The 18,191-nt window shown below is 39.3% G+C and overlaps 1 protein-coding gene across 1 annotated transcript in view; it reads left to right on the top strand.

The window, feature by feature from the left end:
* The window catches only part of DOCK8 (dedicator of cytokinesis 8), a 190,065-nt gene that overhangs the window by 37,279 nt on the left and 134,595 nt on the right, over window positions 1-18,191 (top strand). The window contains exons 2-4 of the mRNA XM_081065762.1: window positions 1,851-1,953; window positions 12,747-12,922; window positions 15,701-15,772. Of these exons, the coding sequence (XP_080921888.1) occupies window positions 1,851-1,953; window positions 12,747-12,922; window positions 15,701-15,772 (351 nt within the window). The remainder of the gene's footprint in view (window positions 1-1,850; window positions 1,954-12,746; window positions 12,923-15,700; window positions 15,773-18,191) is intronic.

Genomic DNA, 18,191 nt, shown 5'->3' with positions numbered 1-18,191 from the left:
GTTGTGGTATATATTGGTATTTCTTTCCTTTTTTATTGCTGAATAATATTCCATTGTATAATATATTACATTTTGTTTGGACATTTGAGTTTTTCCCACCTTTTGGCTACTATGAATAATGTAACTGTGAACATTCATGTATAAGCTTTGGTGTGGAAGTATGTTTTCATATTTCTTGGATATATACGTAGGAATGCTGGGATATATGGGAACTCTAACTTTTTGAGGAACTGCCCGAATATTTTCCAAAACAACTGCACCATTTTACATTCCCACCAACAATGTATGAGTGCTTCAATTTCTTCATATCTTCAACCCTTGTTATTACCCCTCTTTTTTTTGTTTTTGTTATAGCCATCCTAGTGAAATGGCATCTCCTTGTGGTTTTGATTTGCATTTCCCTGTTGGATAATAGAATACTTACTCCTTATCTTAGCATTTTCTTATAATTTTTTTTAAAAATAAAGTGCTTCAGGAAATTGAAGAGTACAATTAATATGGAGTACTATAACTTCCGGTGGGGATTCACACATCATTGCATCATAAGATAGGGGACCACCACTGGCATGAAAGTGCTCCAGCCATTTGCTTCCATTTTTGTATCCTTTCATCATTTAGAATCCTGGGAAGGAGAGATTATTGTCCCATGTTGGCTTATGTGCCCACCTCTTTGTTTGTAGTTAGGGCTAGACGAGTGGGCATATCCTGAAAGGAAATTGAAGTACTCTTGAGGTGGGAGAACGGCTGTCACAGGTGGAACTAGAACAAGTTTCCTGCCTTTCTGGATATACCACATTGCCAAGGTTGGGAGCCAACCAGACCCTGTCAGAAACCTCATCATGCAGGAAAATTAGTAATTCTGCCCTAGCACACATTATAATGGAGGAAATTAATAAGATTTATTTATCATATTTAAATATTATATTTTGAAATTATAATTTTGAAAATTTATGTATTCCTCTGCTGGATGCACACAGCATGGCTTAAATATATGCTCTCATTTGATCCTCAATAATCTGTTAGTTACCAGTTATATTGTACAGTGGCCTCATTGTAATTTAAATGCACATTTGTGAACTAGCCTCTAACCACCAACAACTGATTTCAGGAGAAAATGTGTTCTGAGTACGAAACAAATGACGAACAAATGAGTGCTCAAATTTCAACTTGCTCATAAGCCGCGGTCTTCCTGGTCAGCAGTCTCATGCCAGCAGCTGTGAGTGGACAATGGAGAGCAACTTTCATGTGCTCCATCCCCGCCACCAGTGATGTTGGCTGAGTGCTCTGCAGTGTCAATATGGGTGACTCAAAACATCTCTCTACTAGGAGCAGTTTGGAGAAAATGCAGTCCTTGGAATGGCAGGTAGTATCTAAGGTGCCTCAGGGAGGTAGAAGTGTTCACATAACAGTTCTATAGCGTTTTCTGTCATCACAGGCAGCCAACCAGAAGGGATCAACTACTTGAAAGGAGAATGACTGGATCAAAATGGCAGCTCAGGGTGTAAAGGACTCTTGTCAGAGACAGATGTTCTCCTGTAGAAAATGAATGGCCTGGGAAGAAGGAGCCGAGTGCCCTGGATCTTTTCCTTGGGCTTCAAGCTCTTGCTCCTTTCAGGATTGGGCAGGAGCCATGATTGCAGGCATCCTGGTCTCTGTGAACTTCTTAAGTGTACATATTGTCACACAAAGCTACAGTGTCTACCCACAGGCCACTGATGACATTTTAATCAGTTCTGCCAATTGCCCAGCCAAGGCCTATGCTTTATAACGTGGCACCAAAGATTGTACCTATAATTGTGATGATTTTTGAAAACTACCATTTCATTTAGATTTTTCTATTTTAACCCAAGGTATTCTTCAGCGGAAATAAGGAAACAGTTTACTCTCCCACCAAACCTTGGCCAATACCATCGACAAAGCATGAGTATTTCTGGCTTCACCTCTCTTCAACTAGTAAGTATGAGTTACAGGTTTGCTTAGAGAATGGTCAAGTGCAGAAGCATCCATTGTATGCTTTTGCCGCCTGATTTTCCTTAGATCTTCCCACTGCTACCTTACATTTCCAACCACCAGTTCTTAGCTCTGAGCCTACTTTTTTGACATCGGACTATTTCCCTCTCTCCCTCCCTCATCGAGGGCTTAGATGTGGTTCTCACATCTCTGGGACTTCCAGGCTACTTGATTTCACCCAAATCATAATTCATATTTTGGGTAGGGGGAAGATTAACCTGGAACATTACTACCACTTGTAACATGCTTTTATTGGAAAAATGTATTCCAAAACCTGAAAAGCCAAATTCCAAATCTTAATTTTTAAAAAGTCAGGTTTTTTTTGGAAAGTACAATTTACATACAATAAAATTCACTCATTTTAGATGTACAGTTTGATGAATTTGGCCAATTTAGACTTATTTAACCTCTGCTCAATCAAGATGTAGAACTGTTTCTTTGCCTTGAAATATTCCATGGTGCCCCTTTGCAGTCCATCTCCTCTCCCCACCAGCCCTAGGCAATCACTGAATCATTTCTGTCATCGTAATGTTGGCTTATCTGTAACTTCATATCAATGGAATCAGATAGCTCAACCTCCCCTCCCCCCATTTTAAAAACACACTCCTGCTTTTAAGTTGAAGGTTGCCTACATTTTGAACACCAATTGTTGAGCATGTATATATATATATATATGTGTGTGTGTGAGTTATATTAATTGAGAACTAAATGCCACACGTGTGCTAAATAGGATCAATCTGACTTAAATGAGATGGTTTGTAAAACCAGAAGTGAGTATTCACTTCCTTTGTGAGAGAGCTACAGCCTTCACTGCACTCACTTCCTCAGGCACAGCGCAGGGTACTTTTTTGCTTGTTCTGGTGGTTATCTTGCAGAGGTTAGGTTAGTTTTTGTTTCTCACTTATTACTTCAAAACCACTTCTGCTCTTAGAAATTTTGTAACCTTCCACTTGGTTTCCTGTAGCCGCCATTTTGTCTCCGGTGACAATTTACACGCCGTGTAACTGTGTATCTTTTAAAGGTATGTTTACTGGAGTGATTGGAGATAATTTCAGTAGGATAATTTGTGTGCTTTGTCATTGATGAAATAGTAGTACTAAAAAATGTACAGCACCTTGTACTGAAAGAGGTAAGTTGTGATGACATTTCTTCAGAAAACCTATGACTTTGGCGGCTTGCTAGATTGCTGTTTTTATTTGTACTTTTCTTGTCTGTTTCAGAATTGCAGATTATAATAAAAGCACATCAAGTGCATAATGTTCATGTTTTCAGATAAGTTAGATAAGCTTTAAACCAAGATAAATTAAAAATGCTTTTTGGTTTAATTTGGTGCTAATATGTATTTCATTGAAAACCCAAAAAAATTATGTTTAAATTTCTGACTCAAATTGTATTCCAAAATATGCAGTTAAAATGTGACTGGATATACTTTTATATTTTAAACAAGGAGGGGAGGTAGGGTTTGGTGCTTTGCTTCTTTGTAGATTAAGACTGCAGCTTTCTGCCGTAGCAGTCTTGAGAAATAGTGTGGACATCACTATTAAGAGGCTTTCAGGAAGTTTAGCTAACAGACTTTAACCCCTTCTCTACACGCCAGCTTTGACTTCAATGCTGCAGCCTTAAATTTCTTAAGGAGAAATCTTTTTTTTTTCCAATTTGAAGTCACAACGAAAAAATAATTGCTTAATATCTGCAGATGTTCTTTTGGCAGTTATGCTGCCTCTTCAGTAGGTTTTGATGAAAGTGAATTTTGATGAATTCATTAGCTGCATAGTAGAGTTAACATGTGGCTTAATGACCCATTTTTCTAACAGAAGATATCAAAGAAGTAGCCAAAATGCTGAACTATACACGAATCATGTGTTTCTACCTGTCCTAATTTATTCCTCGTTCTATTTGCAAATGAATAGCTTTTAAAATATATTACTCCTGGTTATTTCATTAGTTTTCTGAATATTGTTTCCCAGATCTCTGCTGCAACTTCAGCCCTGTCTGTTGCCCCTGTCTCTTCTCGTTAGCTGACTGAAGAGCAGGAGACATGAGGGAGCCAAGAGGAGGCCTGAATTCGATTCCCTTTTGTGTGTGTGTGTGTGAAGCATGGCCTGCTTAGGAAATCACCCTAATGTTTACCTGGTTGTCATGTTGTAATGTCAGTATGAAGTGGCTGTTCTTTCCCTTGAGTCATCTTCCTGAAGGAAGGTTCCTCCAACAGAAATCAACTTACATGGTGATTTCCCATAAAAAAATTCTTTCATTTCATGGAAAGAGAATAGGACATTTAGCACAGTTCATTTCTGGCAAGGCAGAGAAATAGTTTATCATCTAAAGCAGGGATGTCCAAACTTTTTTGAATGGTTTTCACCAAGGGCCATATGCGGTAAAATACACAAACAGCCGGGCCACTCACTCGAGGTGAAGTACGTATTGCCTCACCTGGTTTATTTAAGTAAACTAAATATATTTTTGGAATTTGCTGCGGGCCAATTAAAAATGGATTGTGGGCCGCAGTTGGCCTGCGGGCCGCAGTTTGGACACCCCTGATCTAAAGAGTCTCAACCTGAAGCCGCTTTAGAAAACTTTTCTTAAAAATGAGAAACTGTAGAGTATTCATTGAATTATTTTGGACAATTGAAAAATTGTGCATTTTGACTGTTGTTTCTCTTACCTTTCTTTATATAACCACCATTTAAACAACTCCATATGGTGATGCAAGTGGTTATTTAATTTTAAAAAGTATTTAATTGGCACCAAGTTATTTAAAACCCAGTCAATTATAAGTTTGCTGTCTTGCGAGACGCAAGACCTTGGAGTCCGATGGATCTGGGTGAAGTATGACTGTCACTTATTAGCGATATAATTTGCGCCAAGTTACTTAACCTCCATGATGGCTTCAGTTTCCTCATTTGCAGTATTGGCATAATAATGCTACCCCATCAGGGGTAATGTAGAATGACATAATGGATGCTGTGTAAATAGTGGCTAATATTGCTGTCTATGTATTTGGCATTCTGGAAACACTGTGAGAGATTCAAAGAAGATGAACAGGAGATGGTTTCGCCTCTGAAGGGCCTTGTGATCTATTTAGGAGGACAGATTAATATAGAGAATCCAGACTGGCTTTGAGTGTGATAGGTGTTTAGAAGCGAGAAAGATCCATGATATAATAGGAGGTAAAGGCTTTGTGGGGAAGGCTGAGGAGACTTAGAGGAAAGTTCTCACCCCGGCTGCCCATCGGAATCCCTGGGACCTTCAGAAACAGACCTGAGGCCAGGCCCACCATAGAACACTTAAATCAAAATCCCATGGGATGTGCCTAGGCACCAATGTTTTAAAGTTCCCTGGGTCTTCCACATGTGGTCCAGTTAAGGATAATTTAAAGGATTTCCACAGGTAGAAGTGTTCCAAATAGGAGGAAGACCGTAAAGAAACGTGATGTTTCTTTTGTTGTCCTGGTTGCTCTGAGTTTCAGAAAGTACGGTAAGCAAGGGCCACTTGCTGACCCTCTAGATATCTCCTCGTATAAATATAGAGGCTTCTGTCACAAATCTGATAAATCACCGAGAGGAAGGGTGTGTTTGATTTTTTTTCTCTTTTATTGGGTTTTGTTTTTAACTCTAATAGTAAATGTTAGCTGTAATGATTGTATATACAAGCATTTTCAAAGTAGATAAAATCTTTTTAAATTTTGCATTTTTGAACATGAAGAGGAACCACCATTTGGGGTTGTTTTTTTCAGACATGACGATAGACTTGTCCTGACTACTTTGTGACCAGTGCCAGAGAGAGGGGCCTTCAGTGCAGCATCACCCATTGGCCGTGGCATTCTCCTTGGCCACAGCCACGTGAGCAGGTTGGCCAGACACCCTGTGATGTCAAACAACTCTGTTTGATGTTTTCATTGAGATGAAACTGGAAAATACTAAACTATTTTCTGATTATTCAAAGTAGAAAGGGAGTGAAGTATGTATACAAGACAAGAAAGGGTTGGATCTAGGCCCTAAGGTAGAAAGGAGGATTTGAGACACTGTGCATGGGGTTCATGATCTTAACCTACTTTTTTATAGAGGGCAAAATCCTATTTAAAAAAAATAAGAATAGAAGTTTTCTATCTGCTGGACCATAACAGCTCAGGCTGAAGTAAAGGATATAAAAAGCCACATCCTGGATATGTACCAAAACACCGTGTTACATGACATGTTTGTATATAACATGCTAAAAACAAAAGCCTCATACCTTAGAAAGTATTCATTTTTGTTAGGTGTTTCAGCTTCTGTACACGAAAGCAACCTTTTTCTTTTACTGCTCAGTGTGATCTACATGGTAGATCATTTGATAAATATGGTCTTTTTTTATGTTTTCTGATGCCATTGTTGTTGGGTGCTTCATCTTTCAAAGAGTTGGGCTGTTGATATCACTGAAGGGATCAGGATGGAAAATGAAGATCTCAGTATAGTTTTCATGCACATTCACAATGGAAGATAAAAGGAAAATGTTGCCCTGTATACAGAGTGGGAGTTTCATTACCTTCATTGTATAAAGCAGGGGAATCAAATCCATCTTGGTAAAAGTAGATTGTCCCCCATGATGGCACATCAGCATTGTCCACTCAATGGCATCAGATTGCTCTTGGTGGAAGCAGGGAAGTATTGATTAATCTAAGCCATGTAGTATTTTGAAATCACTGAAGCCAGAAGAAACTTATGTCTTCAGCTCTGTTTAGTTAAATATAGTAGAGAGGTGAGAGGATTTTCTTAAGCATTCATTCATTCATTCAAGAAATATATATTGGGTCTCACTCTGTGCCTGGAGCTGCTCTAGGAGCTGGGGATATAGTAGTGAATATAACAAAAGTCTAGCCTCAGCACATTATCAATGTGTATTAAGTGCTGTGAAGAATGAAACAGAATAAGGGAATAGAAAGTAACACAGAAGAGGGGCTATTTGGGTAATCTATGAAGGCCTCTGTCTGGAAAGGAGATACCTGAGAAGAATTCTGAATGAACTTGACAGATACCTGAAGGAAGAAGAGTATTCTAGTTGAAAGGAATAGCAAGTGCAAAGTTCTCAAGGCAAGAATATGTGGCATGCTCCACAAACAGCAAGGAAGCAGAGTATGAGCTGAGCAGAGTGGGCAGGAAATGAGATCGTAGAGAAAGCAGGGCTGGGTCATAGGCCTTAGAGACCATGCAAGAACTTTGATTCGTCCTTTGATTAAGATAGCATGTCACTGGCGCATTGAGTGGCAGCCAGGCATGATCTGAATTTTTATAAAGATTGCATACGGGTTCTTCTTATAAGGATCATTCTGGTTAGCGTGTGGAGAATAGGGTGGGGAGGGCAGGTAGCCAGTTGTCACAGTAACTCAAGAAAGTAATAGTAGTGCTTTGGTAAAGGGTGGTGGCAGTCAAGAAGGGGAGAAGTGGTTGGATTCTGGATATATGTCAGAAGTAAACTGGGTAGGATTTTCTGATGGATGATATGTAGGGTGAAAGAAAAAGAGAGAACTCAACCTTGACTCAAAAGCTTTTGCACGGGGCAACCGGGGAAATGGAATTGCCACTTGGAAGATGTGGGAAGAGCAGATTGGCTGGAAAATTAAGAGTTAGTTTTGAATTTGCTATGTTTGAGAGACCTATTAGATCACCACGTGGTGATGTTGAAGTATAATTGGAAAAGTCAACATGGCCACAAAGGTTTGAAGCTGTAGATAGAAATTTATAATTAAAAAAATAAGGATATAAAGCCATGGGAATGAATAAGATTATCTGGGCATGAATGCAGATTGAGAAGCGAAGATGTTTTAGGACTGAACCCCGGGGCACCACATCATAGGAGTAGGAAAAAGTGTCCCGAAGGTAGAGTGATCAACCTTCTCAATTTTCCCAGGCCTGAGGGGTTTCCTGGTACATGGACTGTCCGAGACTGGGACACACTAGGTTGCTGTCCATCTGTAGAAAGTGTTCCAAGAAGGAGGGAGAAATTACACTGGGTCCAGTGCTGTAGGACTGAACAGTGAGCACTGAATTTGGCAACACGCAGGTCTTGGATGACTTTGGCAAGAGTCATCTCTCATGAACAGCCAAGTCAATTTGAGAACCACCCCCTCAAAGGGTAAATATTCATAAGGGTACAAGGCCAATGCACCTGGAGACATCACACCCCTGTCCATCTCCCACACAGAGTAGCATGAAGCCACCCCAGTGCTGTAACAAAAAACCCAGGTACTTTGTGATTACCTGTATAATTTGGGTCAAGTCATTTAACCTCTGCGTTTTTGTCCAGATTTGTTATTTTAATCTGCTATCAGTGTGCTGTCTACTTACCACACTGTGCTAGGAGTTACACAGACTAATTTTAAACAGATACGGTTCTGATGCTGTAGGAATTTTTAATTTCAGAACAAACTGAATCCCACCTCATGTCAGAACTAGCTTTTGATGTGCGTTAGGGGACAAGAAAAAGCTCAAACTCCCTTAATTAAGAAATAAATATTTGGCTGTGAATAATTTAAGGTTTTAGGGGATTTATAATCATCTCTTTGTGTATTTCTACCCTTTTATTGACTAGGCCTCTGACAAAAACAGTAGCTAGAAAGAAAGACTGCACAAGTCTTCCCTAGAGAAGTGTTGAAACTTGCTTCAGGGCAGGGACTGTGTCCCCTCCGCCTAGTGCAGGACTCCTGGAGGACCCCAGTGAGCATGTGTTGAATGAGTGAAAGTAGGTGTGTTAGTCTAGGTTCAGCCAGAGCAGCGGAGCCCGTAGATCATATACACGTATATTAAGGAATTGGTTATGGGGACCTGGCTTACCCACTGGTGGTGGCTGGCTAAGCAAGCCTGAAGTCCCCAGGACAGTCAGCAAGGCAAGATCGCAGGCCAGCTGGATATCTAAGGGTATGAGCTCAACTTCGAGAGGACCCCTACCCTCTTCGAAACGGCTTCCAACTGATGAAGTTAATTTCTCTCTTTTGATTAACGGAAAGTCAACTGATTAGGGACTATAATTATATTGGGGGTATTCCTTCACAGCGGTACCTATATCAGTGTTTGATTGTAACAGTAGAAGGTGTGTGTATGCTACAAAATAGCTGCAGCCTCCCTTCTATTCTCCAACTCTGGCAAGAAAAAACCCTTGTAGACTACCCCATCTGGAAACATACCAGGAGAGGATCACAAAGTCATCACAATAGATAAAGCTTGATTTAGGATGATTTGTAGTCTTAAGTTTTTTTTCAATTTTCAGAGGGTGTTTTGTTTTTATTTTGATTATTTGGGGCTTTTTCTTATTTTAACAAATGATAGACACTTATAATTCATGATATAAGATGGCATTCTTGAAATTAGTTTGGATCATATCATTTAAACTAGTCTTGGGTCTCCACTGACTAGGAGGCCACATATAACTCAACAGGAAAGAGCACAAAGTAGGTAATTTTCATGTTTGGCTTTTAAGCCCCCAAGAGCCCAAGTCCTGCCTTTGGGACTGACCTAGAACATCCTTTGCCCCCCCAAACATCAGCCCCCAACAAAATGCAATCCCACTGTAGTGCTCTTCAGTATTTATTTTCTCTCTTTGCTTATCACTAAATAGGCATAGTATATGTGTTTGTGTGTATGTGCTGACTGACTCACAGTTAATCCTAACTCTTGAGATTAAGACTTCAGATAGTTTGTGGAGAATAGAAATCTCTTTCGGTTCCCAGTTATTATATGAATTTGCAAGAGAAACAACTTGTGTTATGGTCTAGTTAACAGTAATTGAACTCTCCACCCACGTGCCAATGGCAGGACTCGTTTATATCACATTTGGAATGAATAGCTTCCTCTCTTGTTAGTTTCAGTATGGAAAGGCTGGGGGACACTAAGTATTAAATGCCAGCTTGTGTGGAGTGCTAGAACCACACTCAATAAGTCTATCATTATGGTTTGCATTTATAGTCTATTCAGTCCCTGAGATATATGCAGACCTCAAGAGTTTATGACTTCATGATAAATTGTGTCTATTGCCTTTGGCACATTGGCACACAATTAGTGCTCAGTGATGACACCCTGTTTTTTTACCACAGCTCCCTCTTCAAAGATAGCATTCTATGTGAGAATGTGACAGATTTGACCATCTTATGGTTGACTGCAGATCCATGGAAAGACACCTGCCAGTAGCTTCCATCTACTCTTCTGTGCCTTAAAGCCAACTCAGTGACTTGCATTCAGTAGTTGCTCACATGTGGCTTTGAATTTCAGGGACATGACAAGTATAATACTTTGACTGGACCTGAATTATTTTCTCTTTGATGATTTCACACAAATGTCTTTTCTCTATAGAAGCTTCTACTTACTAGTTGTTAGTGCTCACATTGCTTCAAACTGTGCTTCAGTATCATTTTTGAGTACATATTTCTAGTGCCGCTACTTGAGAATTGATATTCTCCTTAATAATTTTATTATTATTTTAATTAAGTAATGTATTTACTGCTATTACTTTGAGCAGCCAATCTCATGAGAAGCTCAGAGTGCAACTTGTGGATAGTGGTAAATGTATTGTTTTGATTCACTTCCAAATACACTTACGATTGCCTTGTGCTTTAGTGATTTCTGGAAATACAGATTCCCGGCAAAGCCCACAAGAGAAAACAAAACTGTAGTGGTTAAGAACATAAATCTGCTTAGATTTGAATTCCAGATGAGCTACTTCCCAGGTGTGTACCCATGGGCAAATCATTAAATCTCTAGCCTTCAACGTCCTCATCTATAAAATGGTAAGAATCAGAGTGCATACTTATGGTGTTCTAGTGAGGATTAAGTGGGATAATGTATATAATGGCCTAGCTCAATTGCTTGGCACACAGTACGTGCTCACTAATTATTAGCTCAATGGGTATAAACTTTACAGTAATAAGGTTGGTTATGCAAAAACAGTGCAGTTTTCTTCATTTCAAACTGAAGTCATTTCAGTCCCTGACTCTGAACTCTCTGTGCTGGATTGTGGTAAGGAGTGGGAAAGTCCACTTTCTCCTTTGGGGTTGGTCGTATGCAGCAGATCTGTTGGTTCTGTGTATAGATGATGACTGCTGTTCCCTCTGCCAGGTTCCACAGTGTCTTTTTGCACAGTCTGTCCCCACCTGGCCCTTGCATAGGGTGATCTCTGTCTCCCTGAGTCCCTGCTGCTCCCCGTTGCTTCACTTTAAGAGGCAGCCTATAAGGACTATGGGCCACTCCTTAGCTGACTTCCAAGTTCCTCAGTTAGAACCAAGGGAAACTTCCTCATGCTCTGTCACACCACATGGGAGCCATGGGGAGCTAGGGGCGTGTCTTTGCTCTCTCCTACTGAAGTACTTCCTGTTGCCTTCTCTTCTGCTCCTTTTGATCCTGCTGACATGTAAGTCCACCACCTTCAAGAATCTCAGATAAAATGGAGGGCAAATGTTTGCTCAATTCTTAGCTTTGTCCTCATTCCCCAAATATGTCACTCATGTCGTGACTACCCCAGGAACAGCAGGGGTGGGGAGGAGACAGAACAAAACACATTTACATTCTCTCATCTTATTTCCTTTCACCTCTTCAACAGCACTTTGTTCGTGCTCTCCAACTTGGAACTCATACATCTAGTCTGGTGTACAGTTTCAGGACGATGAAAAACCGGTTTTATTAGCACTTCCTTTGGATCTGTCCTTGTTTCATATTGAGGTAGTACAAGTCAAGAATCTGGAGTGTTTGTTTAGTTTGTCCACTGGTGCGGCAGAGTAGAGTACAGTAACTCCTTGGGCTGATCACGCTAAATATTCTCCCATAAATGAACACCATATAGCTGCTCCTATTGTACTACTACTACTATTAATTATTATTATTATTTAAATCCACTCATTTAAGTGATTCTTTTACTTATGTAAAACAGTTTGTTCCTAAGTCTTTGGACTTCACAGACAAGAAAAAATATTTGTTGAATTGCCAACTTTTTATTTTATCAACTAAAGAAAATCCTAATGATAGGATTATCCAATCTTATCATTTCTTTTAACCTCTCCCCTGTGGAAAGACATAACTGAAGAGCAAAAAAACAATCCTTTTAAAATGAGTGCAGTAGCCACATGAAACTTCACCTGATTGCCCTTAGTTTACTCATTTAGCTTCAGTCAGTGAAAATATCTTCCTGACCAGCACCAGTCAGCCCAGCAGTGTCTGGAAATCACTGCCTTGGAGTGTTTCAGTCACCAAGTTTGGTTCACTGTAGGCTATGATTATAAATGAAGTGCTCTCAAGAACCAACATATAGGATAACTTAGGCCAAAGGAAACACCATGCCTAAATACTCAAAGGAGTGTTGAATTTGCCTGAATTTCTGGAAAATTGCCTCTATTCGCTACTTCACTGTATTTGGGTAAACATGGCCTCAGAGAGCTTTTGTAGGAGAAATAACAATTCAGCAAAGCTTTGTGATCTCATTTTGGATCTCCTCAGGATTCCTCATCTAGATGCAATTAAGCAGAGAAAAATTCTGCCTTGGGGTGTGATTTTAATTACTCATCATGTTCTGACTTGACTTTCCGTGCGGCGTTCCTTTTCCGTATCACTGCTTCTGTGTTTGACAGCCCCTCTAAAGACAGCTCCCCTTAATTGTACGTGGAGAGTGAAACACTTACTGAGTGGAAAGGGAGGGCAAGGCAGACATCTCCTCTCGCCTTAGTGCTTTTCCCTGAAAACCGTGTGGAACCCCCTTTTTTCTTTTCCCTACCCTTTCAGCCTCATTTTTATGACCCAGTGGAGCCAGTGGACTTTGAAGGACTTCTGATGACACACCTGAACAGCCTGGACGTGGAGCTGGCCCAGGAGCTGGGAGACTTCACTGAAGATGACTTGGACGTGGTATTCACACCAAAGGAATGTCGGACTTTGCAGCCCTCTTTGCCAGAGGAAGGGTAAATCGTTTTCTTAAAATGCAGATGGGATTGTGAATGGCATGCCTTTTCTTGGGGAGGGGGAAAATGCTCTAATTCTGAACTTCTTTTGAAAATGAAATTACTCAGCTCTATTAAGATGTGCAGAATGACTACTATGGGACTTTGCCCTGAATGTAGACAGTTTCTGAATTCGTTTGACCAGAGGCTTTGAAAAGCCATGGAGGGACTAAGCTAGTTAAAGGGATGCAGTGGGACCAAATGGAATGCTCAAGAAGAGGTGAAGAGTGCAGGCTCTGGAGTCAAGACTGTCTCCAGATGTCAGCTCAGTGACCTTGGGGGAGTCATGTGACCTCACGAAGTCTCCGTTTCTCCATTTGTAAAAATGTCAAGATTTTTTCATAAAAATCATTTTAACATGCCTCCATTCAGAAGCATGTTAACTGGTTTTACAACTGGGTTCAGTTATAAACATAAGTTGAACCCACATTTGTTGAACTCTTACTATGTGCTGGGTATGGAGATAAAAAGATGAATAAGGCAAAGTCCCTTCCTTGGAAGAAAGTTTTGTGAGTGGAAAAACAATGGAGACAGCTCAATAGCTTAAATATGTGAATAGCTGTTTAAGGTTTGAGATTCTATAGTGGGTCAGTCTATGTGTTTATAGGTGTGGGCATTAGCTCTTAGTATCAAACAATGGAATTATACCTAAAGGAAACTCTTGTGACTTCTGTAGAGTAAAAAGCAACATCTCTCTGGAGATTTAAAATGAACTTCTGTTTGCATTCAAAATAAAGTTAAGATTCACATCCTCTTGGACGTTTTCAACCTTCTCATCTTTCCCAAAACATCCCAGAAAGGAGATCACAAAACATGGCTCCTGCCTTCATTACTCTGGGATATTCTAGTTCTATTTTGGACTTCATTTCATTACAAGGAGATTGGATGACAGTAATGTGGTATTATTGACCCTTTACTCTGTTGTTTCGACTGTTCTCATGACCACATGCTCAGCTCTGCTGTTTTGAAAATACTCACTTCCCACAAAATAAAAACTTTGTGATCACTGGGAAACATTGTTCCCTGTTGTCAGTCCATTTATTCAGGTCTGACTTTAATATGGATAACATCGATTATTTTTACCTGGGGAGAATCACTTCATTTTATGTCTTTGTGTAAATATTTTAATATAAGACCCTGTCTTATGTAAGAAGACCAGGTCTTATATAAGACCGGGTATAATATAATATAATACCCGGTCTTCTATTATTTTTTGCTCCAAAAGATGCATTACAGCTGATGGTCCATCTAGGTCTCATTTACCAGGAAACATGGTATTTCAATCCTTGCCCCAAAGTCTTCTGTGTAATTAAAGTCATTATCAGAGTAAACGGCCGAGTCCTGTAGCATGCCCTGTGCGTAGCCCAGAACTTGATGTTGAGCTGTGAGCAGTGGTGGTTATAAGCTTGCACTCCTCCAGTGAACAGCCTGGGTTCCAGTGCCTGCTCTACTACTGTGTTTCCCCGAAAATAAAACCGGGTCTTATATTAATTTTTGCTCCAAAAGACCCATTAGGGCTTATGTTCAGGGCGTGTCATCCTGAAAAATCATGTTAGGGCTTGTTTTCCGGTTAGGTCTTATTTCCGGGGCAACATGGTACTTGCTGGGTGACTTTAAGTCAGATCCTTATCATCTCTTCTTCTGCAAAATGAGGATAGTGATAGCACCTGCCCTGGGGGGGGCTGACTGAGAATTAACTGAATTAATACATTTAAAGTGATCAGATCAGTTCCTAGTGCATAATAAATAGCACTTAATTGTGAACTATCATGTGTAGGTCTTATTATGTGCTAGACACTCTTCTAAACACATCACATGCTAACTTATTTAATCTTCATCATAGCTCTCTAAAGGAGGCACTCTGCTATTAATAGCCCCACTTTAAGGTGAAGAAATTGAGGCACAGAAGCATTCAGTGCCTGGCCTAAGGTCACAGAGCTACTAAAGGATGGTGCTGGGACTTGGGAAGTCAGGGCCCAGGGAACACGTGCCTAACCTTCGTAATATTCCACCTAATACTAACCGCAAGCTCCCATAGTCACTACTGTTCTTATCCCCTTTATACAAACAAGAAAATTAAAACTTGTAGTATTTAGACCTATTTACCTGTAATACCAAAACATTAGGGACAAACAGCAATAAGCTCTGTTACTGTGGGAAATTAGTTTTGACTGATTTCAAGACTCTGAAGCACAAGACTCTCTCGTGACATAGGTATGGTAATTAATAATTACCAAAGAAAGCCAGTGCCTGTCAACTCCTCACAGCATAAGACAGCTGTTCTTCATGGCTTTCAAAAAGTAAAACATGCATGTCCTAACAGGGTTACACGTGAGCATAAAATACGCCCAAATGGTCCATCTAGGTCTCATTTACCAGGGCCCAAATTACCCCTGTGAAAAATTGGTACTTATTTTTCTTGTTTTGTATGTGATTACAGCTAGTACTACCTGTCTGGTGTCAGAATGCCTTTAGGGCTAGGTATGGTTTCACAGGCGTCTCTATAATAAAGAAAACCCACAACGTGTAAAATGCCAACATATTTGTCTCATCAAAGTAAAAATGTTATTGCCTCAGGAATGCTTCAGACACTTGAAATGAATGGGTAAGAATGCCCCTAGCGTTCTCATTTGACCTGGATTTGAAATCACACTGCGCTCTCCTTGGCTGTGGTAAAAGATGGTTTTGTTGTTTTTGCTCAGTAATAACATGTTTTTATTTCATTTTCCATCTCATTAGGGTGGAACTGGACCCTCATGTCAGGGATTGTGTTCAGACCTATATTCGGGAATGGCTAATTGTGAACCAGAAGTAAGTTCTTTTTTATTCTCTTTTCACATATATTTGTTTTATATTATTAGCTTTGTAATTAATGTGTTTTTAGCTTCGCTGAAAAATTGAGTGGGAGGTACTGAGAGTTCCCATGTATCCCTCAGCCCCCACCCCACAATAGTTTTCCCTATTTTTAACATCTTTGGATTTTAAAAACTTTTTACTTTTTGGCACGTGTCCCAGAATGAAGGTGCATATTGATTTGGGGGTTATAAGTACATTTTAGTGGGTAGGTGAATTTGCAAATGCAAAATCTGTGACTAATGAGGATCAACTGTACTTGTATGACTCCCCTGCTCAAACACCGTCTAAGGCTCCCTATTGCCTGATATATTGAATATAAACTCCAGTGCTTTCCTTTCAAGGGCTTTAATATTCTGACCTCACTCTAAGTATTTCCCTTAACTGTTGGAGTCACTTCCTTTCTCTGGGCCTCCTCCCCTGCCTCACTATTCCAACTCTACCCTTTTGTTTTTGCTCTTTCCCCTCTGGGCTTGCCCCCGCTTGCTCACCTATCACTAAATCCTACCTATGCATTAAAGATCAGGTCAAATTTCTTTTTTCTTTGTGCAGACTTCTCTGACTAATTTATCCTTTTCTTGGATGGATCTTAAGTGTGGTACATGTCTTACCAATATTGATACGTTAATTTTAACTAAAGTCCATAGTTTACATTAGGGCTCATTTTTGTGTGTTGTATATTCTACAGTGTTGACAAATACACAATGATGTGTATCTGCCATTATAGTGTCATACAGTATTATACTGTCACTGCCCTAAAAATCCCCTGTTCTCCACAGTCATCCCTCCCTAGCAACCAGTTATCTTTTTATTATCCCCATAGTTTTGCCTTTTCCTCTGTGTCCTTTTGCAGCTTGATCGCTCATTTCTTTTTTACTGACTAGTATTGCACTACATGGATTTACCACAGTTGATCTATTCACCTAATGAATATTTATACTTTTTTACATAAATACAAAAAGTTCAGACAATTAAGTTCGTGAACTTTCCACCATGCACTTACACAGTGGAAAGTAATTGTCCAACCTTTTGTATGTATGTATGTAAATATATATATACGTACATACACCTAAACATCCATGGAGACATTTGGTCCATGCTAAAAGCTCCTTGATATTTACTCATCAGAATATAGAAATAAGAATAGTGCCTACCTCATAAGTTTTGTTGTGTGCAATAAATAAAATAACATACATAAAGCACTTAGACAATTTCTTGGCTTGTGGCAATAATTCAATAAATATTAGTTACATTTATGATATTTATTAAATACTATTACAGAATATGGTTCAATTGTCTTTGCCCTATTGACAAATAATTTAAATTAGACCAATTAGTAAGATCTTACATGCAAAGGAAAACAATAAGGGACAACTCAGTTTTGTCAAAGATTGATTTAACAATCCAGGATTGTTATGTCACATCGGAGGCACTATATATATTCATAGAATAAAGATAATACTTGGAAAATCATAAAATGCATACTTTAGGGTTTATCTAGTTCCAATTCAACCTATTTAAAATATTCCTTTCAAATGAAATAAGATTTTCTGAAGACTTCAGAAAAAGCATTTTCTATTAGCATGTTAAAGGCGTGAACCAAAAACTCTATCCCATATATTTTGATACACCATGGGGGGAGAAACTACCTTCTTCTGGAGGATCATATTTAATGAAGCCATTTTTCCCTGTATGAACATGTCTTTGTCATCCATAACCGTGCAGTCAAACACTGATTTAGTTAGCTCCTTTATTCCTCAATTATCTCCTTGCTGATGTTACATTTCTCTATAATATCTAGGGATAGTCTTTTATGTCCTTGCTATCTGTAATATGGCTTTGAATCCCACTTAGGGGGCAGGGGAGCAGAGTAATGGCCACTTCTGTTCCCTCCCACGCTCATAATTCTGTAGAGCATTTGCCACTCAAATTCTATAATTGAGACATTTAAATCAGACAAATGAAGGATAGAGGAAAATTTCAGATTTTCTTTTTAACTCAATAAGGAAAGATTAAACTACCCAGAAATACAAAATACATGATCTCTTTTTGGGGGAAATATATTTTTTCTACTAGAAATTGTTGTATTTCTTAGACTAGAAGCTGCCTTGAATGAATTCCACTGTATCTTTCACGTATATAGCACAAAGTTTCATGTCCTTGCGCTAAACATAATAGTGCTTTTACTCTCCATGACTTTTAAAAATGACCTCTGAGCTAATGAGTAGAATGGTGCCGTGGTTACTTGTTTATCCCATCTTATTTCCATATATTTTGATAATTTTGTATGGATTGATGTTTGCTGGCATTCTTTGGGCGATAGTAAATATTTTAAACATTATTTTCTCTAAACAAGCTAAAGAGTGATTAACTGAAG

Source organism: Rhinolophus hipposideros (assembly GCF_964194185.1).
Source record: "Rhinolophus hipposideros genome assembly, chromosome: 11".
NCBI lineage: Eukaryota > Metazoa > Chordata > Mammalia > Chiroptera > Rhinolophidae > Rhinolophus > Rhinolophus hipposideros.
The sequence above is the reverse complement of the archived record's forward strand: the minus strand, read 5'-3'. Positions and strand labels throughout refer to the sequence as shown.